General features: G+C 42.3%; 1 protein-coding gene across 1 annotated transcript in view; it reads right to left on the bottom strand.

Moving 5' to 3' along the window:
• ERICH3 (glutamate rich 3) overlaps positions 1 to 17,313 on the bottom strand; it is a 63,286-nt gene extending 45,973 nt beyond the window's left edge. Inside the window, 3 exon segments of the mRNA XM_030571895.1 lie at positions 1,913 to 2,038; positions 3,781 to 3,874; positions 17,046 to 17,313. Coding sequence (XP_030427755.1) covers positions 1,913 to 2,038; positions 3,781 to 3,874; positions 17,046 to 17,065 — 240 coding nt within the window. The 5' untranslated portion in view covers positions 17,066 to 17,313.
• Positions 17,314 to 26,792: the final 9,479 nt, after the last annotated feature.

Raw genomic sequence — 26,792 nt, 5'->3', positions numbered from 1 at the left:
ACCAGTTGAACAGATGCTTTGCAAGGAAAGCTGAGAGTCTCAGCTTCCTGGAGAATGCTGCATGGGAGAGGGGGAGCGACTGCACTCCAAGGAGGCAGGAGGGGGACCAGTCTGATTCCTCTGTGTCGAAGCAGGGGGCAAGAGAGAATCTTGCTCCTACCTGATGTTTATTAGGAAGCAAGCACCTGTGTGCTACAGGAGCTCCATATGGACTGGGTGAGAGTGCCTGTAAATGTGCTGAGCCCCCTCACTTCAAAGCCGAGGGAGCGTGGAGTCCCTCCGGAGGCACTCCACAGCTTACAGAGGCAGGCTACAAGATCTAGGCAATCACTCAGTGAGCAGCCAGGGCCTGATTCCTCACTGCCCTGCACTTTGTGCAGGCATTTACACCTGTAAGTGCGCTGCCAAATCAGAATTCCACACGCACTTACACCAGCAGCAGCTTTTTACCTCACTGTGCACTAGTGTAAACAACTACACCAGGTGGAAGGCAATGAGGTAGCAGTAATTCCCCAACTGCAGCATCCTCCCTTCTATGTAAAAGTGACAAAGGGAAGCTGCACCGAGCACTCCAGTAGCAACATGGCAAGAGAACCAGCTACCAGCAAGGACACCAAGACCTAGGGCATGCGGATGGCCTGCTCTGCAGATCTGTTGGGGATCTAAGAGGCTGCACATTTGCCAGCTGATCTCTGACCTACTAAGCCATGGCCATGCTCCCTTCCACCTGTGTGAGTGAGGGGATCATGCAGTGGAGAAACTCTGACTGGATACTCACAGCCATGCCCCTCTTAGGATTGGGCCTTCTATCTAGAATGGATTTTATAAAATGGAAGTGGATCCACATGTGTAATCTGTTGTGGGAGCATCTATGAGCTCTCACCATGGACCAGGACCCCATTTTGCTAGGCGCAGAACAGGACGACAGTCCTTGCCCCCAAAACTGTGTGGGGCGGTGTTACTGACAGTCTGTTGATTCCATCGAGTTATGAATTTCAGAAGGCAAATTTTCTACTCCAATGTTGTGTTGTTTGGTGTAGACAATAAGATTTGTGGTCTCAAAAAACAGGACTGAAGCAGATGCTTTAACGCTTGACACTACAAGCTGCATGGTGCAGACTTGAACAATGAATCGGATTATTTGAATATTCAGATTTAAGAATGATGTTAATCAGAAAACCATTAATTGAATATTTGTTAAGAAGCCAAGCTGGGCAACACGAACAAGAGTGACAAGGGCAGCTATTTAAATGCCAGGCTCTGCAACCCATTTGAATTTGCAGCTGAAGCTTGGGATCAATTTAAGATCAGATTCTTTAAGGGGCTAGTGAGCTTGAGCTAAATGCAACACGATTATGGAGATAATTGTGTTTAAACAGATGTTAGTCATTTTTTTTTCATTTTCGAGAATGGAAACTGAGCTACAGATGGTGAGGGCTGGAGAGTTTCAAAGGGCTGTCCTTACCCAGATCCACAGTTCAGAAAAAACACAGAAGAGTGTATAACAACATTCCAGTTCTCAGTTCTAACTAAAGCTAATAAGTAAAATATACTGAGGTGACTAGATCTTTTGGCACACACGAGGGGTTGTGATTTATCTGACCCTCGTGACCTTGGGACTCTGTCTGAGTGCTGAGGTGGCTTCCTCTCCTCTTCACATGGCTGGTGGCAGCACGCTAGGCACATCTTCCACCACCACACACAGAATCTTGTGGATGGAGGGATGAGTGTTGAGTTTGGGGGTGTTCCAGAAACATTCTCCTGGTTGGAGTCATCAAGAGTGGAGACTCCACGCCCTCCTTTCCACCAAATACCCCTCTTCTTGGGGGCAGCCCCATGACACACCAGCATTAGTAAACAGCCCTCAGACATGACTAGGGAACTATTCTAAAAGGTCTATATGTGTTCATACCTCCATATCAAGGACTTTGTGAAATATGGCCTGAGCTAGGCATTCCCGTACGTATCTTTGGTGATCCCTCCTCATAGCATTTAGCCGATACTCCTTCTCAGATATTATTCTTCCACTTCTTGAGATCTGCCATAAGCAAATAAAATATAAATATAGAGAAAAAGAGAAGAGAGAACAAGGTGTATTCTAAATAAAGCCACGTACAAAAGGAGAGCAAAACTACTTGAACACATACAAAATTTCTGCACCTTTATTATGTCCCTCATTTCCACTAGAGACCATAGAGAGACAAGGTGGGTGAGATAGTATCTTCTACTGGATCAACTTCTGTTGGTGAGAGAGACAAGCTGTCGAGCTTACACAGAGTTCTTCTTCAGGTCTGAAGGCAGCACAGAGAGGCATGGAGGCCTGAAGAAGAGCTCTGTGAAAGCTTGTCTCTCTCACCAACAGAAGTTGGTCCAATAAAAGATATTACCTCACCCCCCTTGCCTCTCAATATCCTGGGACCAACCCAGCTACAACAAGACTGCATGAAACAATTAAATAGAGATTGCTGAAAAATAAAATTAAAGGTATTAACTTAATTTTGAATTGGAATTTTGTAGATTTGCTAATCGACTTTATAGGCAATAGGTTAACTTTGACACTGTTTTTTAAAAACAAGTCAATCATCTAATAGCATTTAATTATGATTTACAGATTCTAAGAAGAACAACCAGAAATATGCAGCAAAGACATACTGGGTCTATTGTAATCGTTCAAAGAAAAGTTCTCCTCACAATAGATTTGAAATACAAGTACAGTGACACGTCTTAATAGCAGCCTTACTGTGTGGTAATGCACTGCCATTCATGTGTGGTAATGACTTACTGCAACTCTGCCACAAGCTCAGGGCTATGCTAAGATTACCCAGGGTTTATGTACAGAATTGATCCATGCCAATAATGGTCTCCAACGCCATGGAGACAGATGACTGATAGACAATCGTTTATTATTAAGGGACAATGCCTCAGTTTCAATTAACAGCTCATCACGAGCCAATCAAAGTTCAGGATCCTCAGCATTCAGAAGCAGTTTTATTCTGCTGCTAATATCACTTGGGGAATTTTCATAATACTATAAAATCCGAACTGGGTCATAAGGAGGTATGTTTTTTTTTTAATTGCTGTTGGAATTTTTCCTGCTGGAATTCCACCAGTGTCCTCTCCTCCAGTCTCCACAAATTATTAATTTAATCCAATAATATTAAATTGGGAGAAAATGAATGATTTGTATTAAGTTAATACCTAACTTAGGTATGAGAATTGTTTCACACGTGGTATGAACAGAATCAGTTAACATCGCCTTGTCACGCGCACGCCCCCTACCAATAACAAGTTAACACATTTACAGCTCAATCACATATAGTGGTGCTGTGCATCTCTCGGCCTCCAATGCTGCAATGCGCTAAGTACCTCCAGCCATGTATTAACTGCAACTTCCTCAACTCCCAATGAAGTCTTTGTTGCCACTTAGCACACTGCAGTATCAGGCCCAGGATTAGCACCTGTCCTTGATTCTCTACAATTGTCCAGATTTTAGCAGCACAGCCCTGTGTCCCACAACCATGCTATATTTACAGGACCCCAAATCCCATAGGGTCCTGCCATATGTGATCACACTGTGATGCTGGTTGGTAAAGCAGTGAACGACCTTCTGATGCAATGAAAAGGTCACATTACATCATGCAAGCATGGGATGACACCATGATATGTGTCTGTCTAGATGGGCAAACTTTTAAAAAGTGGCAACCCTACCTCTGTACTGAAAAGCAAAAATATCCAGCAGTGTGAGGTAAAAGTAACAAAAAGGAAGCCTTTAAAGCCTACCAGCCCTGAGCGCTGAAGATGTCGTCTTATCCTTGTATTGCTGAAGTATCCAGCCAAGTGTCTGTCTGTAAGGCTGTTGTAGGTTGCGAGTGACCTGAAACCAATAAATGAAGTCACCATGGAGACATTATGTAAACCCAGAGTTTAGTGTTGACGTTATAAATAATCTGTGGTGAAATTTAGATGCACCAAGTGCTGTCTTGAAGAATCAATTCAGGCATTTTGTCAGATAAATAACCTTCAAATGTTCCATGGAGGTAACATCCTCCTGTTCTATGATTTACATCCTCTCCAGAAATCACTCATCCTGTGATACACAGGCCTTTTTTTTGCATAACATAAGATAAAATATCAACCAGTAAAGACTGTTTACACTGTGGACTCCAAGCCACAGTTCTTGTTCAGACAAAATTCCCATGAGATGTCTGCCAGAGTAAGAAATGGCTGGATTTATGGTAGCTTAATATCATACCCATAGCACCAAAGAACATTCAGACATAAGTAATTTGGGGCCAGATTGGGCTGCTTGTAGTTTGAGTACAGTGAGATCGGGAGGGGAAGTTTCAATGAGCCAGTTGCAGCTCTCTAATCCCAACATGTCTGGCCCTGGTGCAAGCTAGAGTAACAGAGGAACAGTTCTAATTTGCATCAGTGGAAGATCAAGCATACTAGAAATCTGCTTCCATACACCCCTGTCCTTGTCTCCAGCACACCTCCAACATGCACCCACCATCCTTTTACACTGGCGCTGGAAGGGGATGGTGCATAAGGTGGTCTCTGCCCAGTTTATGCAGCCAGAGTTCACCTACACAGGGGGAAAACTCCACTGGCCTTCTCCAGCTGATTTAAGTCCTCTTTGTGCTACTTACCTAGCCCAAAATGGAGATAGCAGAGCAAAGAATCTGCCTCTTTCAATATATACAATCAAAGCAGCCATTTCTAGCCTCACTAAATATAAAGAACATGAGTCAGTCTGTCTTTCTTTTCCCTCCCGCAGGTGAATAGGGCATCTGCCAGTTTCCACCATTTATTTCAGTTTTGTGCTGATATGTTCAGGCTTCTGAGTATCTTGTTAAGGGATTTGGCTTCTTTCTCTATTGCTCTGCAAAATGTTTCTCTAGGTCATGCTCTTTTTCTTCTTTCCAGGTAGTGTCCATATAATCACTACCCATGAGAGTCATGCCATTGGCATCCTTATATACTGTTTCTATAATAAACCCTGGACCCTTTTTACTTGTGCTGGTTTGAAAATTAACATACAAGGTGTCAGTCCAAGATGCAAATCTCTTTTCTAAAAATGGTCTATTAGTTTAAGTCTCCACCTTAGCATTTTTCTTGAGTGTTTCTTCTGGAGTTATGAATCCATCTGTCTTTCTAGAGTATCTCTAGTTCTAATTCTTCCACTACTGCAATGCCCATAGACATTATTTAGGACATTTAGTTTCGAAAACTAAAGGTCACAGCTGCGTGCGTCCAAAAGAAGAGCCCAGTCTTTCTCTTTATTTTAAACCACTCTCTCCACAAGGATTCAGCTACGTGGTTGTTTCCTAGGAGGAAATGTTGCCAGGCCAGCAGGCTACTTCGCTAATGAGGAAAGGCTTGTTTAAAGAAATGAGTCCTGCATTGGGCCTTAAAAGTGGCAGAACTCAAGCTCTGTATGGGATGAGATGACTAATTCATGGCAACAGGATTAGTATCTGTCCCATCTATTTTAGGAGCTGTTTAAAAAAATTCAAACGTACATCAATGCATCTAGAATATATTATTTAAACAAGACACACAAGCCTACATGTCCCATATAAATATGCCTGAATTCATCTGCACAGAATTTGCACTGCATCATATTCACACATTTCATGACATTACAAGATCATGATGCTATGGTACCATGCTTTAGTCTGCACTCCCCATATGGCAGCTGTTTGTTAAAAGTGCAGCTGATAATAGTGAGATTGCTCCTTCTGTCTTTCCCTTACTGTAGCTACAGCCCATTACAGAAAATCATTAGATCCACTCTGCAAGGTTGAGAATCTCAAGCTAAATAAGGAAGTCAATTTACTCCACAAGCCACTGGAGAGCTGGTACAAAAGGCCAACGTGCACACTCATCTCTCATGAGTGTTCTGTCTGCATGAATCAGAATCTGAACCTGCCATTGTACGGACATCCTGAGAACTGCAGACACACATTTTAAACCAGAAGCAGGTAATAGGAAAGGGAATAGTAGGCCTTCCTACTGTCCCCTCAAAAAACTGATATCAAATGTTATCATCATATTTGGAAGATCAGCTTTGTACTCTCCTTGGTCTAGGAATATGCTGCGTGTCCAAGAGGTTGGACAAGGACCCTCATCTAAGGCCAAACACTAATACAGAAGAAGACATGGTGAAAGATTGTCACTAGCCTTTCAAGAATGTAAGTGCTACTAGCCTTGAAAGCTCAAGATACAGAACAACACACCTTGATGTACAAAGTGGATCTTGCAAGGAGAAAGTAGTTAGATATCCCATCTCTCCTGTGCTGTACTCTGGCCTTGAGATTTTAAGGAGAGCAGCTACCTAAATTGTAAGCTCTTCAGGGCAGAGACTGTCTTTTCATTTTGTTTGTACAGCACCTAGCACAATGGGACCCTGGTCCATGACTGGAGCACCTAAATGCTGCTGCAATAGAAGTAATAACTACATAAGAGCAGCCATACTGGGTCAGACATATGGTCCAAGCCCAGTATCTTGTCTTCAAACAGTGACCAATGCCAGGTGCTTCAGTGGGAATGAACAGAACAGGAAATCATTGAGTGATCCATCCCTTGTCGTCCACTCCCAGTTTGTGGCAATCAGAAACTAAGGACACCCAGAGCATGGTGTTGCATTCCTAACCATCTTGACTAATAGCCATTGATGGACCTCTCCTCCATAAATGTACCTAATTATTTATTGAACACTGCTATAATTTTGGCCTTCACAACATCCCCTGGCAATGAGTTCCACAGGTTGACTGTGTTCTGTGAAGAAGTACTTCCTTTTGTTTGTTTTAACTAGTAATAACTACAATAGATGATTACAGAAGCTAATACTGGGATATTTAAAGGACCCAAGGAAGCTGGATAGCCATAGCCCATTGAATTTAAATGGGAATCGGGCTCCTAACATGCTTAGACTCCAATGAAAAGCTCAGTCTAAATACATATAGCGCAGGTAAGTGAGCCGTAAGGGTGTACATAATAAACCTCTACACATATTTTAGTGTGTGAGCACTAAGGAATGGAGAATTATTTAGGGTATAACCAAGCTTAGTGGCATTATGAAGTAATAATACACAGCATTTATAAGCACATATGACAGTTCTAATATAGTAAACTAACATTAATTATTACAGCATCCCTAGGAAGAATCTATGAGAATCATTTTATAGATGGGGAAACTGAAGCAAAGAGATTTGTATAGAGCCACACAATGAATCAGCAGCAGAGCCAGTATTATAATTCAGAACCTCCTGACTCCCAGCCTGCACTTACTCATTGATTCCTTATGGGATTAAACATGACAGAAAGAATATGTGGGCTGAATATCAGGAAAATTATTTTCCTTCCAGACTGTGGGATAGTAAATAAGGTCCAAGCCTATTTTAGCACACTGTCCTAAGAGAAAAAGGTGGAAAACCCATTACTTGGGATGTTTAAAATTAGAACAGCCCAACAAAGAGCTTCAAAAGATATTACAGGGAACAAGATTCCACTAGCAGAACAGAGGAGAGCTCAAGCATCAGGTGCACCGCGCTACACTTGATACATGGGAGGAAGCAGAAGCAAAGATGGGTATGCATCACCCATTCTTCCTCCCATACTGGAAATGATTCAGCCCCAGTGCAATGTGAGCAGCTTCACAACTGCTCTGAACTGCACTTGCTTCTAACAGCCCCTCACAGGCCATTGTGCTGGCTCATGATTGATGGCGTGCAAAGTGCTTGGGCTACACCAGCTTCTGCCCCAATACATTAGTGGTTTGGGGGCAGTGTGTCATAGGGCTCCATTTGGGGCAACTTCAAGTCCCCTTCATGTCACTAGAGAAGCACAAAGTGGTCCCAGTATGGTCCAGGATCTGATCCAAGATAATTTAACCTAGTGGCTCTCTTCCATCTCTATTTTCTATATATTAAACATCCTTTTTAATGCACATGACCATCCAGAATAACCAATGAATGTGTCTCTTGTCATTCTTTCAGTTTTTCATTATTAAACAAGTGAAGGAGGATGGTCAGGGAGCCAAGAAATGGGGCTTCTGTGCCTTCCTCTATCCCAGACATGTTGGGTGACCTTGGGAAAGTCTCCACTAACTGTAGGCACCTCCATTTTGGGGTGCACAGTCTGAGATAACTCGGGGCTGAGTGCTCACAGCTCCATTAGAACTCAATAGGAGCTGCAAGTGCTCAGAAGTTCTGAAAATCTAACCTACGGTGTCCCAACTAGGCACCAAAAACTGAGGCATCTATTAGTAAATATTTATGAAAATTTAGCACCTTTGTTTCTCAGTTCCTCCTTCTGTAAAATGGGACTAGCAATATTTACCTCAAGGGAGGAGAAAGGTTGAGACTAATTAGCTCATTAATATTTGTGTAATACCTTGGCAGTCTGATGGAGACGCAGTAGATGAATGAGCAATCTGTTGAATAGTTGCTTTTGTTTTAATGTGAGCCGGGAAGTACGTTTTTGCCTGTAACTTTCAATTGGTTTAAACAGGCTTCATTTCTATTACACAGTGGTGAAGTATTATATACAAAAGAGCGCTCAGGGAGATGGGGGGAAGACGGGGGGGAATTATCCTGAGAAAACCATGAGGAAGGTAACAGAATTTTCAGCAATATATTGTTCGGTTTCACAATAATCTCACAGGGTGGCCTACACCAGACAAATTACACTTTAAACAAACAATTTAGTTTACCATGTTATGCATGGAAATTAAACACTGGTACTATAGCAACTGTTTTATGTTACTTTCTTTATCCCTTGTTTGCATTTGCATTTGAAACTGCCAGATTATAGCGATTATGCCAAGTATTGATTTACACAATCACTTGGCAATGCTGTACCGTATTAGTAAAGACAGAAGAGAAACTTAACCTAATATCCTTTTATTTACTTCCTTCCATTTAGTATTTCATGAGTCATATAACAAGTCAGAATACACCTGATCTCTGGGCATGTACCAAACCTAGCTCTTGGTAGACTTATGTTCTTAAGTCTCCTTTGAATTATGAACAGACAGTTCTCAAAAATAATTAATTCAAATTCAGAGTTCAATTGGATACTGGAGAGGGGTGGGGGGCAGAGATGTTCTTTGGGGGCCTAATTAAAAGCGCATTGAAATCAAGGGAAAGAGTCCCACTGACTTTAACAGGCTTGGGATCAGGCCCATAGTGCTCACCCAAAGCCTGTGCTTCCTACCCTGATTGGGGTCTGATTTGTAAAAAAAAAAAAAAAAAAAAGTTAGCATGTAACTGATCCATACCGTGTGGTGAGACATCAACTGGAATTCAGATTTGAGTCCCATGCATGGAGTATGGGCCTGATTCTACAAAGCCTTGCTCAGGAGAGTCATCTAACCTCTGGTAAATAGTGAACTACATACATGACCAAGGGTGGTTGCTATTGCTTAAGACTATGCAGACGTGAGCAATACTAACACTGTGTAGGGGCTGGCCCCAAAGCCCACTGAAATAAATCAGTAGGCCTTGGATCAGGCCCTGTTAGCACTCCAAAAGGATTGTGTGCATGCATATTGTTCATATGGAATGTATTCCATGTAAGACTTTACCTTCCAAATGAAAAGGCACACCGTTTATTGAAAGGCCTAAATTTCAGACTAGGATTGTGTTCTCAGGTGCTGAAAGCTACCTATGGCACAGATATAATGTGTTCATTGTTGTGACAAGGGCACCAGCAGCAGTCTTCTCACGTTACCTCTCCCACTCTATGGAGTGCTATTTACCTCCAGCACCAGCTAATGCACTAATCATCTCTGGAGATAAGATTCAGGAAAACGTTTATCGGTTGTGGTGGAAACAGTCAAGAAAGATTAAGTAACAATATCGCATCACTGTAGACGTAGGTTTAGATACCAGCAAATATTTTATGATGAGTTATTAATTAGCTTTAGGGCATAAGGCAACCTCTAACTTTGGGGAGTGAGGCTGAAACTTTCCCTGGAAGCAGGTTCTCCCATGACTAGCTATTGTAGGATCTCCTCCTATGAAGTACTTTGTATTGGCCACTGTCAGAGACAGGCTACTGAATGAGATGGCCCAGTGATCTGATCTAGTACAGCAATTCCTGTGTCCCTGGACTCCTAAATATTGTGAGGAAGGAGATGTTAGTGTGTTCGCTGTTGTTATGTTTCAAAGGCCACATTCCAAAGATTAAGATATTTAAGAAGCTACAGACAAATGTCACCCAAAGCTCCTTTATGGAGGACAAAATGCATAAATTAGATGCAGAAAATCGAGCAGAAGTGAACAAACAATTTGTGACAGAGACACAACATAAACAAGTTAGTACCACTGGTCTTCTGCTACAGGTATATTCACACAGCTTGTTACTGCTATGACTTAAAAAGCTCTAAAGCCCATCTCCTCTGGAAATTTTACTACCATTTCCCTTTTCTTTGCTATTTCATATGTGCTACGTTGCTTGCTATATCTATTTTTTTCTCTAGTTCATTGGTCTCATTGTTTTATTCTATATTTAATTTTGATTTGTAATTTCTCTATTGGCCAAATTAGAATGCCCAGATCCCATATGTGAACATTCATTTCAGTAGTTAGGAATTTACATGTGTAAATGCCTATTTGAGTGCTGAAAAACAGATGAATATCCTATTAAGGCATCTATGCTAGGAAATTAGACTGCCATATATTTGCATTCATTTTTCAGATGTTTACTACAGAAGGCTTAGCATTGCCATTCCAGAAGGATCCATATAGGTTTTTATCTCATGTCCAAAAGTAGCCACAATTCAGTCCTCAAGCAACCAACCTACCCAGGGAAAGGAGCAGCAGAGGATCTGTGCAGGAAAGGTCTTCTGGCCATGCTCCTAACCACTTCTTGCACGCTCATTTGCGGGGAGCCCCAGGGATAGCTCAGTGGTTTGTGCATTGGCCTGCTAAACCCAGGGGGCCAATCAGGGAACTGGGGTAAAAGTCTGGGGATTGGTCCTACTTTCAGCAGGGAGTTGGACTAAATGATCTCCTAAGATCCCTTCCAACCCTGATAGTCTAACTAGGACCTCATATCACAGAGCCATGTGCTATCTCTGCAAGTTCCATTTCCTCCCACTTTGTGTGGCAGAACCTCAGTGGCTCCACTAAGAAAAGGACCTTCACAGCTGTGAATCTGTCAGAACCACTGAAGTACAGTGGCAAATTGCAGCCAGCCAGATAACTGACAGAGGATGCTGCCTACCAGAAAGGAAATTATGGGTAAATGCACTAGGGCAACCATCTGAAGTACCATGGGAGAGATCTGCACATATTTGGAGTCATCTCTGCTCACTTTGCTGAGCAAGGGTGTTTTGTTTTATTTTACTTTTGATTCTTGTTAGCACTGCAAAATATAAACAGGAGATTGAACTGGATTCTTTTCTGGCTCATGCATCATGCATTAACTTCTTAACTAACTTCCAGTCATGGAATAATACTCAGGACAAAGAACTTTTTGCTGTGGAGTTACTGAGAGACAGTAAACATGGAAAACCCCTGGCCCACTTTACAATCTTTCAATGTACAAATACCATTTAACATAAATAGTGTTTTATCTTGCTTATAATAAGGAATTAGAGCATGTAGAATTTGAAAAAAAATTGAAAAATATTTAGACAAAATTTTTGAAAAATTCCTAGTGATTCTAACAATCAATAAATAAGGCATTGATGCTCTTAGTCTGTTTATTTGATGCAATGTCACTAACTTTATTACACCATGAACAATTAACGATAAAGATTTGATCAATCAAAATAATGTTAGAGGTATACACAGACCTTGTTCAAATATACTTTCCAATCAATAAAAATGGTCATAAAAATCATGTACCCTCTTCTCACTCTTGTATACCTGCACAGAGAGCACACACAACCTGGCCTACAATAAACTCGAGCATTTTAGCAAATTTCCTTATTTCCAGCAAAGCTGTTTGGGGGCAGCCACAGACAGCTTGGCCTTACATGATCCAGAATATGCATCATTTCATTTGCTTACAACTCACACTTCAGTATCTTTTATACTGTTAGGATAACATCTTAACAGTCTGTTAAAGAAAATAAAGTGCTGTCACTGGAGCCCTCTCTCCTTTTTACCATTAAGAAAAGTAATAAATTAATAAAGTACAAATACTCAGACTGGACAAATGCCTAGAAACCAACACCCACCGTGTCTCTCTAATATCCTGGGACTGACACAGCTACAACTACATGTATAGAAACCAAGACACAGAATTTTGCCTTTTAAAAAAAATTATTTATCAAGCTAACAAAGTTTGCAGTTCTCCAAAATACCCTGCAATTAAGACTTAAGTTATTCAAATACCAGAGTATGTGCTGCTCATTCATATTGCACATGACTTCAGATAAGTTTCTCTTACTGCCATGGGGTACCCATTAGAACCATGTCATTTTCACCCAAGCACCCAGCACAGCCTGGTTAAACCATCAGCCCACTGAGCATTTAGTGAATTAAGGGATTGTTCACTTGGAATTTTCTACTCTACAGGGTTTTCATTTGCAACATCAGTGCTGGATATTTTTCAGCAATATTTGGCGTTTACCAGTTTACAGTATACTGTAACTTAGAGACAAACAACGTTGTCTCTGTAGTAATGATTTTATGACCATTTTTATTGATTCATAAGTGTATATGAACAAAGTCTGTGTAGGCTTGTAATGTTCTTTTTATAAATCAAATCTCCATGGTTAATTGTTCATGGTGTAGTTAAGTTAGTGATATTCTACCAAAGAAATAGACTAAGAGAGCATCAATGCCTTATTTATTGATTGGCAGAGTCACTGGGAATTACAATTCCTGCTTTATATTGTACAATTGCAGTTTATTGCCACTTTTCCACTTAAACCATAATGAGAACAAACCATTCTAGCCACAATGGAGATGCATTCTCAGCTTTAATAAAAATTTTAATAAGCTATGGAATCTTGCATTATTTCCAGCTGGTGATATACACGGATTCTCCCCATTCTTATTTATCTTGCAAACAGAAGAAATCTAAGAGAAGTGTGTTATCTTTATGCATTAATTATCAGCCACGAACAGCTTACTCAACACTGCAACACAAAAGAGCCAAACCCTACAGCCCTGACTCCTACAAGAAGTCCCACTGAAGTGATTTGTGAGCAACTTCTTGTGGAGGTAGGAACTTCTCAAGCGAGTAAGATTTTGCAGAATCAAGACTGAAATGAAATCTTGCCATACCTCAACGGAAGCTCTGCAGCCATCATGACCCCAATGGCAATGGGGCTCCTTGGCACAGGATGCCCTGCCAAACCAGAGGTATGCTTTTAGGGGCTTCTTTTTTGGAAAGGGGAAAGCTGATGTTAAATCCCAGCAGCAGAGAATTTCAGTGTCCCAGCTGGAAATGTCTGCCTGAACTGAGATAATCATGTGCAGCTGAGCCTTATTACCCAACAAAGAGCTGGGCTACTCTCATCCTTCACAGAGAAATGGATTTTGCCGTCTATAAGCCAGGACGGGGCACTCCAGAGTCAGAACAGCTGCCTTGATCATATTGTTTGTATATTTACAGATGGTTATATCATTTGGTGTTTATGAACTTAAACTACAGAAGGAAATGTGGCCAATGACTGAGATGGGTTTGCAATTTGTTTCTATTTTTGGAGTGGGGAAGGGATCATTTGTTGAAAAAGAATCTTGTGAAATAACTCTGAAACCTCATAGATGAATTGTTATTTTGCTTTGTTGGGGAGATTCTCTCTCCACCTGTCCCTAGCAACATGCCCTAAGGCCATATCTCTGAAAACAGCAGCAGTCCGCTTGAGCGGACCAGGGTTATAAATTATCTGGACAAGGGGGTAAACAGTGAGGTGGCCACATTTGCAGATTATACAAAATTACACAAGATAGTTAAAAGTCCAAAGCTTGCTGTGAAGAATTACAAAGTGATATCACTACACTGGGCAACACAGTTGCAGATGAAATTCAATATTGGTAAGTGCAAAGTAATGAACACTGGGAAAAAATGATTCCAGCAATACACAGAAAATGATGGGGTCCAAATTAGCTGTTATCACTCAAGACAAAGATCCTAGAGTCACTGTGGATAGTTCTCCGAAAATATCCACTCAATGTGCAGCAGCAGCAGTCAAAAAAGCTACCAATGTTAAGAATGATTAGGAAAGGGATCGATAATAAGACAAAAAAAATAGTAACGCTGCTATATAAATCAATGGTACACCCACACCTTGAATACTGTGTGCAGCTCTGATCACCCCATCTCAAAAGAGAAATTAGAATTGGAAAAGGTGCAGAGAAGAGCAACAAAAATGCAAAGGGGCATGGAATAGCTTCCATACAAGGCGAGATTAAAAAGACTTGGGCTGAAAAAATGACCAGGGGAAGGGGGATGAATATGATAGAAATCTATAAAATCATGAACAATGTTGCTGAGGGGTAAACATTTAAACCCTGCCTGGGGAGTAAAACCCTTGTAACTTGCTTCTTTCCTCCTCATCCCATCTCCTAGGAAGAGCAGCCAATCAGTGCTGTTGCAGGTAGTGCTATCTCCTGTTCCCTCCTGTAGTCAAAGCTGTTCTCACAGGTAGGTAGTTGGAGGAGACAGCAGAAAGAGTCCAGCAGCTTCTCCCTTCCTGTAAGCAATGGGTTGGCTCCTCCCACTCTGCTACACCGGGCCTGGGCAGAGGGAGGAGAGACTCTGCTGCACCCCCCTCACACCAAGGGAAGTAAAGAACATCAGGAGTTGTGGAAGGAGCAGAGGTGAGGCTAGAGGCAGGGGCACAGAATTGATGTGGGGGCTGGAGGGAGAAGCAGAACAAATGTGATGTTGCTTTTTACTTTTGTAGGAAATGATAGATATCCCACCTCCCCCTACACACACACTTTTTAAAGACCACTTTAAACACTGGCTATAACATGGTTGGTTTGCTGATCCAAAACCCACTGAAGTCAACAGGCAGATAGTTGATCACTTTGCCCCAATCCTGCAAACACCTGCAGATAATATAATTCACATAATTCCATGGAGCCAATGGGAAAGCAGTGTGACTACTTACATGAGTAAATTTACATATGCTACTTAAATGTTTGCAAGAGCAAGGCAAGGCCTTCAGATCTGATCCACAGCCCACTGATATCCAGTGGAGACTTTCCACTGACTTCAGCTGGCTGTGGATCAGCTTTACCTCCCTGCTTCATTAAGGAGTTGTGGTTTTGATAATGACAGAATACATTAAAGATTTTACCATCCATATTGTTCTTGTTGAAAATGCCTTCATTTATTTTAAGTATATATTTTTCCTAAATTATAGTCACTGATCTTAATTATCCACAGTGCTGTAATTTTCACTGTTTTCACTAAACAGATGATTACCCAGTCTAATCAGACTACTTCACAAGTATTTTGAGAAGTATATTAAGACAGCCATGACTGAGGCATTCATTTGTCTGTAGCCCTAAGTACAATTGATACCAGTTGTAACACCAGGCTCCCTTGTGCAATAACTCATGCCACACAACCCTCCAAAAACAAGGGGTTTTCAGACATTTTTGCTTATAGCCTATCAACTGTACAAACCACACAGATTCACAAATACAGGATACAAATGTTTCCAAAGGTTTTTAAATTATCACCAAACTATGTTACAGTTACACCTTTTACAGCAGGTCCAGTGGATAGGTACAGGAATGGGAATTTAGCAATCTGGGTTCTAATCCCAGCTCTGCTATTAATTTGCACTGAGATCTTGTGCAAGTCACTTCAACACATAGGGCCTGATTTGCAGAGATTCAGAATACCTACAGCTCCCTGTGATTTAAACAGGAACTGAAACAGGAGCAGTGTGTACCTTCAAAATCAGGCCCTAGGTGTCTCAAGTTGCATACCCAAAAATTGAGGGACCCAAAATATGGGATGCTCTTGACAATGTTGGCCTTAATCTCTCTGTGTATCAGTTTCCCTATACATAACATAGGAATACTTACCCACCATTGCAAAGAGCTCTGAGATCTATGGATATGCTCTACCTAGAAATGCCAGATAAGGGCTCAGTTGTACAAAGGCTTATAGAGCTTAGTAACTGAAGTTACTGGGAGTTTCATCTAAATCTGAATGCAAGAGCAGGCCCTAAATTCTTTTAGGTTGTTTGCTTCACTGAATTTTATTCCATTATTCCCATAAAATTAATTAGAAAGCCAAATAACCGTAAACAAAGATTAGAGTCTTATTTCAAACATGAGGAACATCAACTGATTTTAACTAGGCTGTTCAACTCTTTAAAATGTATAACAGATACAATTAAAGGGAAAGAGCATATTTAAATTATTTGTAAAATAAAGTTATGGTATAGCTGCCTATTATTTTTATTTTTGATGGGCGGGAGGGACTAGTCTAATACATTCCACTGTGTAATACAGAAGGGAATCTGAGAATACTAGATTCCTATTATTGGTTTGGGTCTTTTTTTTTTTCTGTTAAGGACTGCAGTTCTTTTTAGTAAGAGGTAGCAATGGTTAAGCAACAATAAGAGATCCAAAGAGAGTCAAAATCTCTATTAAAAAACAACCACGCTATAGAAGCTCTAGCATCAATACAGCTTTTTAATACTGGATTACCCCACTCTCCTTCCCATTGCCATACTCCTGGAGAATGTGAAATAGGTTAGTCCTAATTCTCCCAACTAGCATTTTTTTTTCTATTTATAATTGTCCATGCAAACATTATCCTGCAACTACCAACTCCTGTGACTGAGGTTCTGATACCTGTGACGGATGCTGCTTGTGACAATTCTTTATTTAAAAAGAAATGACATCTTAAAACAGAAAAGGCTTCAGAATCTTCAGCAAAGGAATAATCTGAAAGGTATTTTTGTGCACTCTGCAATAGTTTTCCTTCCATTAAGCATTGGCCCACAACCCCTATTCATTAATTAATCCGCCACCTTCGGCTTCTCCAGCCAGTGGAAGCACAGCTGGCCCAATCCCCTGGCTGCATAGCTGAAAACCTCAGTTCTCACTTACCCAGGGTGAGAGTGACTCATTTTTGCAGGATGCCTTTTTGATCGTGCAGGAAATGCAAAGTGAGCTGCAGATTGCTGCGCTAATGGCTGGGTGCTTAGGAGAAGGCAGCTGTCACAGCTCACGCTAGAGAGTTCAGGTAGCCTTACACCTACCTAACACAAATACCCCAGCCCAGCCAATACCCCTCTGGCCTCAGCTTGCCGAGCCTTCTCTCTGCCCCTAGCTGCCAGTACCAAGACATCCCCTCCGGTTGCTAGGGGAGGACCACGTGGTGATGCTTTGGCGGAGGCGGGCAGAAAGACGAGCTTAGCCCAATGGCTCTCCTCTCTCCCAGGGCCCCGATGGGTGGGGGATCTGGGCTGCCACTCATGCTGTGTTATAGGCAGGTTCCCCAGGCTCCCGTAACCGGACACAGACAGGCACACACAGACCCAGGGCTCGCTCCTCTCTCTGAGCTGCCCCCTAGTACCATTGGGGGAGCGTTTAGACATTGCGGGTGGCAAATATGGCTCCAGCGCTCTGGATTTCATAGCACGGGGGCTGACAGAGTTTAATCATTGTATGGGGTAATAAATGCAGAAGAGTAACGTGGGCTCTGTGCCAACTGAGACTCCTTGATCATTTTGACCTTCACCGGGCCGGCACTGCCCCTTGATCCAAGCAGTCAGCTGGGCTATTGGTACTGGTTTGTATTGCCCCCAGGTGGCATAAAGCTTTGCAGTCATATAAGATGATGCAGTCCTGGCCCTCAGGCGCGTACACGTCATTAGTATCGTTGGGAATTCTCTATATCCTACAGATCACACAAGTCATCATGCTCAGCAAGGGTCAGACCCATCGGGAAGAGCAGACGGACAACAGTAAATGAGGATGGGGTGGCAGCTCTCAGGTTTTAAGGAAAGCAGTTGGAGTTGCCTGCTTCTATACAATTCTAGTTAATTAGGATTTTTCTTTAATCAAAATGATCAGGCACCTTAGAATAAACAGAGCTAGCTGACAGGAGGTACTGAGACCTATTCTTTGTGGGCAACACATTCTGATCTATATACATTAGGTGCAGTTCTCTGCCTCCCTCTGAATTGATAGCAGAGGCTCTTACGTAGGCGGACAAGAGCCAAGATGTCATTTGGCAGGCAATATAATCAAATCTGTATTAAAGTGTCTTGCCTACCTGCATTGATAAAGTCAATGGAAATCCTGCTTCAGACCAAATATGTTAGAAAATTTAAGATGCTGATGCAGTAACACTCTTCCACATTTGCTTACTTTTAAGCATGTGTGTAGTTCCATGTGCTTAAATTGTGTGTAAGAGTCCTTCTAGATCAAAGAATTAATCCATACAAATATTGGATCACAGTAGGTCTCTGTGCCATCTCTACCAATACCCTCCTACGCATAGCCTAGAAGTCTGATTCTCTGGACTAGCAATAGAATTAGAATGCACTGGAGCAAAGGAGAGCAGATCTGCTAGCCTCCCACCCAATCCCATAGTGCCATACTAAATCCACACAACCTTGCAACATAGAATCACAGGTCTGGAATGGACCTTGAGAAGCCATCTAGTCCAGTGCCCTGCACTCATGGCAGATCTAAGGGTACCTCTATACTACCCGCCAGATTGGCAGGCAGCAATCGAGCCAGCAGGGATTGATTTATCATGTCTAGTCTAGACATGATAAATCGACAGCCGAGCCCTCTCTTGTCAACTCCTGTACTCCAGCACCACCAGAGGTGCAAGCAGAGTCAACAGGGGAGCAGCAGCAGCAGTTGACTCACCGCGGTGAAGACACCATAGTAAGTCGATCTAAGTAAGTCAACACAGCTGAAGTTGCATAACTTAGATCAATTGCCCACCCCATGTAGACCGGGGTTAAATATTAGACCATCCCTGAGAAGTGTTTATCTAAACTGCTCTTGAATCTCCATCATTGGAGATTTTTCACAACCTCCCTAGCAATTTATTCCAGTGCTTAGCTTTCTGGACAGTCAAAGTTTTTCTTCCTGTCCAATCTAAATTGCCCTTGCTGCAATTTAAGCCCATTGCATCTTGTCCTATTCTCAGAGATTGAGAACAATTTTTCTCCCTTGTCTTTGTAACCACCCTTTACATACTTGAAAACTGTTATCCTGTCCCCACTCAGTCTTGTCCACATTAAACAAACCCAATTTTTTCAATCTTCCCTCCAAGGTCATGTTTTCTAGACCTTTAATCTTTTTGTTTTTCTTCTTCTTCTCTGGACTTTCTCCACATCTTTTCTGAAATGTGGCACCCAGACTTGGATACAATACTTCAGTTGAGGTCTAATCAGCATTGAGTAGAGCAGAAGAATTACTTGTCTTGCTTACAATAGTTCTGCTAATACATCCCAGAATGATGATTGCTTTTTTTGCAAGTGTTGAGTTGTATGTAGCTTGTGATTCACTAGAACTCTCAGATCCCTTTCAGCAGTACTCCTTCCCAGGCAGTGATTTTGTATGTGTGCAGCTGATTGTCCCTTCCTAAGTGGAGTAATTTGCATTTGTCCTTATTGAATTTCATCTTATTTACTTCAGACCATTTATCCAGTTTGTCCAAATCATTTTGAATTTTGATCCTATCCTCCAAAGCACTTGCAACCCCTCCCAGCTTGGTATAGTCCACAAACTTTATAGGTATACTCTCTATGCTATTATCTAAATCATTGATGAAGATATTGAACAGAAGCAGAACTGATTGCTGTGGCACCCTACTCAATATGCCCTTCCAGCTTAACTATGAACCACTGATAACTACTCTTTGGGAACAGTTTTCCAACCAGTTATGCACCCACCTTATAGGAGCTCCATCTAGAATGTATTCCCCTAGATTATGAAGTCATGTGAGATCATAGCAAAAGCCTTACTAAAGTCAAGGTATACCACATCTACTCCTACCTATAAGGCTTGTTACCCTGTCAAAAAAAGCTATCAGATTGGTTTAACATTTATTCTTGACAAATCCATGCTGTTACTAATCACCTTATTATCTTCCAGGTGATTGCATAATTATTTGCTCCATTATCTTTTGGCATAATGAATTTAAGATGATTGGTCTGTATTTCCCAGGGTTGTCCTTATTTCCTTTTATGGACTAGCACTTGATTTGTCTTTTTCCAGTCCTCTGGACTCTCTCCCATCTTCCATGATTTTTTAAAGATAATTGCTAATGGCTCAGGTATCTCCTTAGTCAGCTTCTTGAGTATTCTAGGTATTTCGTGAGGCCCTTGGGACTTGAAAATATCTAACTTGTCTAAGTAATTTTTAAACTTCTTCTTTCCCTATTTTAGCCTCTGATTGCCTTCATTTTCACCAGCACTCACTGTGTTAAACAGCCAATTGCTACTAACCCTTTTGGTGAAAACTGAAACAGTCATTTAGCACTTCCCCCATTTCCACATTTTCTGTTAGTTTCTTCCCTCCCACCTCATTGAGTAACAGGCCTACCTTATCCTTGGTCTTCCTCTTGCTTCTAAAGGTATTTGTAGGGTTTTTTTTAAAACCTTTTATGTCTCTAGCCAGTTTAATCTCATTTTCTGGCTTGTCTTTTCTAACATCCACCAACCTACTCCCAAGTTCCTAAACATCAACTATGTTTGCACTGAAGCCGCTGCTGCATGCTTTCTTGTCTTTTAGTGTATGTTTGCACTTTTTTAAGGGCCTCATCCAAATCCCTTTGAAACCAATGGGAATATTTGGTAAAAACTAAATTAAGCTAAAATAAATTTTATTCTCTGTTAAAATGATTAAGCAGTGTCCATAGAAGACAGTTGCACAAATTTAACTAAATTTGATTTAGAAACAGATTTTAATTTGTACAATTTCTGTATGTCCACAGGCTCCACAGTTGGGGAGGGAAACACAAGGATGAAGACTATCCGATCAAAAGTAAAGTACAACCATGTTTATTTCACCACTGTTACCCCTACAACTGACCCTCACCCTTCCTTCATCATGAGTGCTTAACTTAGGGCTGTCCTGTGGACATGGAATCTTGGCCCCATGCAATCATGGCTGCAACGAGAAACCATAGTCCAAGTAGCAGTTTCACTTTTATAACATGATCATTATATTTCACTTCTGAGAGCATTATCTGGGAAGCAGCTTTTGGCAGGGCTACTCTGGCAGTTAGGCTGGTATACTGCAATTTTTGCATCAAAACAACTGGATCAAGAGAAATATGCCTGACCCACCTTAGTGGTCTGCACCAAAAATAAGAGTAATACATCAAGCTATTTACCAAAGAAAAGCCACAATGTAGCTCTGCTGATGGAGGTAGGGGACCAGATGGTGAAAAGCCTGAAAATACAAGCCCGGGGAAGGAAAGAAATAAGTCAGACCATATTTTATCTTTTTTTCATTAATTTTTCAGTCACATCAAAAGTCAGGAAAAAATAAATTGGAAACTGCTTTGTATGTTATATATTCATTTATTGTATATGACATGAGGATGAGGTGCCAAGGAACTTTTTAAAGCAGAAAACAGCAAAAGATCAAAAAATAAAAGTGAATAGACTGTACTAAAGAGAAGGTTGTAGCTACCTACCTGGAGCTGGACAGAGTTCAGCTTAGTGTCGGCAACAGTGCATGTGCTTAATGACTTCAGAGAATCTTCACTGGAGTACATCTGTGCTTAGCATTGGTGGCTCACTACCTCAGTGATGGGCACATCAGAGCTCAGACAGGCAGAGATGTGTTTGTACAGTTTGACGTTCACACCAATAGGTTGTTGTGATGTGGAGCTTTATGTCAGGAGATATTACTGCTGACCCATATGAACTCATGATTTTCTAACACATGCCTTCTCTAAACCATTACTCATCTGTTATCTGACTTATGGACCAAGGCCTGAAGTCAAGATTGCCCAAACCATGCCAGGAGCCTGAAGCAACACCTAATTTGTTAACAAGTTTACATATTTTATCAGAAGTAAATGTATACCTTCCCCTAATTCCTCATGCCAATCTAGTTGTCTATCAAGAACCGTACAAGAAATTTCTTTGTTGTCCACATAAAACCAGTAACAAAAACTTGGACTCTTCAACTTTGTCCTCTTCAACCTGAAGGGAACTGGCAACCATGATTCACAAGGTTTTCGGTGAATGCCTCAGGATTCAGCTTCACATTGCAGGACTGATATAGCTCTCACATTGGTGTAAATCAGAAGCAATTCCTGAAGCCAGTGGAGTTACAGATGTGTAAAACCGGTGTGCCTGAGACTGAATTAAGCCCTTTGTATTCATTCTCAGATACTTTAGCCTTGAAAAGAAACAAAAAAGACACCCCAGTTCTTTAGAGAAAATGGATTTGTAACAGTTCTATGGAGGTTACTTTCAAGAACAAGGAAAGGGTAAACTCTGCTCTGGGATAAGCAATTCATCTGCTTTTAGACAGGTTTCGCACAGGTTCCTGATACTCCATTTTGTTTACTGTGTATTAAGTGAGCAGGTAGGAGGGCGGGGACCTGGAGCAACTGAAGACCTTTGAAGCAACAAAATACCCTAACCTTTTTTAATAGTAATAATTTTCTACAAACGTTTTAGCTACTCACAAGGCAACCAAATATGAGAGAAGTAACAGACATCGTAAAATATGGAAACCATTGGATTGGGGATAAAATCTAAAGTAAGCCTTATGTCAAAACACAGTTTCTCTTATAGTAGTGTTCGACAGTAGTCGTGTTGCATAAAAATACATCACAAGGTCTGGAACCTTGAAGATCTATTGAGAACCAATGGGCTTGTCTACATCAGAAAGTTGCAGCGCTGGTGAGGGAGTTACAGCGCTGCAACTTTGAGAGTGTCCACATCTGCAGGGCATCACCAGCGCTGCAACTCCCTGTTTGCAGCGCTGGCCGTACTCCCGTTTTGTCTCGGGTGTAGAGGATCCAGCGCTGGTGATCCAGCGCTGGTAATCCAATGTAGACAGTTACCAGCGCTTTTCTTGACCTCCGTGGAAGGAGGAAGCCTCTGGTAATCAAGCTGGTTTCCTTTCCCGGTTTGCTCTCTCGGTCCCGGAGCCAGCCAGCAAACCGCAGGGAAGGAGACCTGCTTGCTCGGGGTTCCGGGACCGAGAGAGCAAACCGGGAACGCCGCGGTTTGCTCTCTCGGTCCCGGAGCCAGCCAGCAAACCGCAGGGAAGGAGACCTGCTTGCTCGGGGTTCCGGGACCGAGAGAGCAAACCGGGAAAGGAAACCAGCTTCGCCGCGGTTTGCTCTCTCGGTCCCGGAACCCCGAGCAAGCAGGTCTCCTTCCCCGCGGTTTGCTGGCTGGCTCCGGGACCGAGAGAGCAAACCGCGGCGTTCCCGGTTTGCTCTCTCGGTCCCGGAACCCCGAGCAAGCAGGTCTCCTTCCCCGCGGTTTGCTGGCTGGCTCCGGGACCGAGAGAGCAAACCGCGGCGTTCCCGGTTTGCTCTCTCGGTCCCGGAACCCCGAGCAAGCAGGTCTCCTTCCCCGCGGTTTGCTGGCTGGCTCCGGGACCGAGAGAGCAAACCGCGGCGTTCCCGGTTTGCTCTCTCGGTCCCGGAACCCCGAGCAAGCAGGTCTCCTTCCCCGCGGTTTGCTGGCTGGCTCCGGGACCGAGAGAGCAAACCGCGGCGTTCCCGGTTTGCTCTCTCGGTCCCGGAACCCCGAGCAAGCAGGTCTCCTTCCCCGCGGTTTGCTGGCTGGCTCCGGGACCGAGAGAGCAAACCGCGGCGTTCCCGGTTTGCTCTCTCCGTCCCGGAACCCCGAGCAAGCAGGTCTCCTTCCCCGCGGTTTGCTGGCTGGCACCGGGACCGAGAGAGCAAACCGCGGCGAAGCTGGTTTCCTTTCCCGGTTTGCTCTCTCGGTCCCGGAACCCCCCTTGAAGCCGCCCAACAGCGCTGCACTGTGGCCACATCTAACACCACTTGCAGCGCTGGTTGCTGTAAGTGTGGCCACTCTGCAGCGCTGGCCCTATACAGCTGTACTAATACAGCTGTAACAACCAGCGCTGCAAAATTTTAGATGTAGACATGGCCTAAAACAAAGCCCAAACCTGGCTGACATTGCTCTTACAGTCTTTTACCTGACCTCTGAGCAGCAGTCAAGCCAAGAACAAACCCACTTTGAGATGGTTATCTTTGATATATGCTCACCTGCTGTGTTTGTGAGGGGAAAATAATGAAAACGTGACTTTTGCTGTCTAAAAAGTTCCAAAGAGTTAAAGTGCAAAATAGGTTTTGTGTACACATTATAAAAAGTCATCTAAAGAAAGGAAGTAAAAGAAAGGTTGTTAAGAAGGGGATAAAAATAAAGTGAAAGGCTAGCTTTTCTCAGGGGAGTCTTGTACACGGCAACCAAGCACATGAAAAGCATACACTATGCATCAATGGCCAGATCCCGCGACATGCTGAATGGGAGTTGAAGGCCCATAGGGTACAACTAACACAGCATTTTGGAGTGAACAGACTTGGGCAAACAGGGCTCACGCTAGCACTCTAAAAACAGCTGTTAAGATAGCACTTTGAAGTTGCACTCAGGCTCTGAAGCCTAGGGAGTGGGGGAGATGGATTTCAGAGCCCTCGCTCCAGCCCAAGCCACAACTTCAAAGCACTGTCTATACAGCTATTTTTAAAGCACTGTTGCAAACCCCACTAGCCCACTTCTGTCAACTTGGTTTGGAGGCTCAATGTGCAGACAGACCCTCAGTTACTTGCAGGATTAGGCCCCATACGAGCAGGTTTTTTAAAACCCCCCTGGTTTCCCAAACATGCCCACAGCTTGTGTCCGTTCAGTAATCCGTGGGAAAAACTTTACATGCTCAAACCACATCTTGGAGTACAAGTGAAAATGTCCAGTAACTGAACCAACTTTGTAGGAGGAAGATTCTTTTGGGTTTGTTCTTCCCATCTGGCATGTATTAAAACTCTGTAGTCTTGGGAAGAAACCAAGATCAGGAGCATATGGTTTGTTTCTTCCATCTCACAAAACCTACCATGCATCTCTCTACCCCATCCAATGTAAACTGCCTGCTGGAGCTGACACCCTTTCTATTGGCAGTTCCACACTCTAGAAATACAAGATCTTATTGACTCAGACCCCTTGATTTGGGCTCTAGTAAAACACAGCAACGGAGATCACACCCTAGAGAAATAAGTCAAGATTTGGAAAGTATGGCTAACAGCTGTTACTACATAGAAAGGCTACTTTACCATCAGAAGGAAGAAATCAAAAAGAATATAGTCTTGCACAAATTGCTACAGAGGGAAGTGACGTGCAGAGTCGGCACTGCTTCCAGGCATAGTAAAAGCAACAAGTATTATCTTCCAGCACAGCTCCCTCTTTTTGCTTCAGAAACACTTAGCCTCACCTGAGCAAACTACCCCAAATCACAAACTCTGCTGAAAGGACTACTCTGCTTCATTCAGAGGGCTCTTTAGTAAGGTGCTGTGAGCTGGATCCCCAGATCTCATTCTATCCCCTTTGCTCTACAAAAGGACAGAAAGCTATGCTAAGGGGACAGCTGGGGACTCCCCAACATAAAGGACTCTCTGGGTGGTGCCGTCAGCATAACCCAGATACATCTGAGAATCTGACTCAAGGAGTCTCATTTTCTGCTTCAGAATAAACCAAGGAAACTTTAAGGCTTGAGGATGATTTAACAGTGTCCAAAAGCAGTTGCACTTGCAGTTATCAATCCTTAAAGCATTGATCATAATTGTTCTGGAACAGCACATATACAATGTCTTTATGGTATAATATTCAATTTCTTTTTATTTATAGGATTTGACAGTCTCCGAATATTCAAGACCCATACAGAGATTAATGGATTTATCTTCACAATAACCTGGTGTCCTAGAGAATTAGATTCAGTATCCTCAGTTTACAGCTGAAGTAGTGAAGCAGCTTGCTCAAGGACAAGCAGGAGTGTGTGACAGAGGCAGGATTAGAACCCAGGTCTCCTGAACCCCAGTCCCATCCTATGAGAACATTCTTCCTTTCTGTTGCAGGCTGGCTTCCTCCCTCTCTCTCTCCTTTATTTTCAGTTATATGTTGAGCTCTTTTTTGTTCATTATACTCAATTTGCTTTTAACATTAAAAATTTCCCTCTTATTTGTGTGGTTCATTAAGCAATGGGCAAAATAATTAAAGGTTATGTTTCTTCAAACTCTGTTTAATTTATTGTTATTATTCCCTTTCAAACAATGGCAAGGGTGAAGCATGAACTATATCAAAAGTGGCAGAACTAGTATGACACCTGCTGGCAAGAAACCCTGAAATAAACTGTTAACAGCAGCCACAACTGATGGACAGAAACATTACCTCAGTACATTGATCTTAAAAGACTCAAAGTTAGCTCAGTACAGTGGTGTCACAAAGCAAATGAGATAGCAAAAGCAATTAATGCACCTTTTGTCCATGTAATCCATCTTGTCTGATTAGAATGGCACTGGTGAAGGTAGAATGGAGGGAAAAACTAGTATAGGGAATATTTAAAAATAAGAAACAGAACTATAGTAAGGGGTCAGAAAAGATCAAAGCTAATACAATACTTTCAGACTCACGGCAAAATCAAAAAGTCTTATGATAGCTAGAAGGGCCTGATAATAACAGACAAACCTGGTCTAATGGGAACCAGGAATTCCTGTGCTCTAATCTCTTACTGGACTCCCTCATCCAAACAAGGACTAAATGTTACCAATTGAAGTGCATTCACACAATGGCACCATTTCCTAAGTGCCATTTTCAGTGCTCTGTCCAATCTAAAGGA

The sequence above is a fragment of the Gopherus evgoodei genome, chromosome 8 (assembly GCF_007399415.2).
Source record: "Gopherus evgoodei ecotype Sinaloan lineage chromosome 8, rGopEvg1_v1.p, whole genome shotgun sequence".
Lineage (NCBI taxonomy): Eukaryota > Metazoa > Chordata > Testudines > Testudinidae > Gopherus > Gopherus evgoodei.
This window is presented reverse-complemented; position numbering and strand designations above follow the sequence as displayed.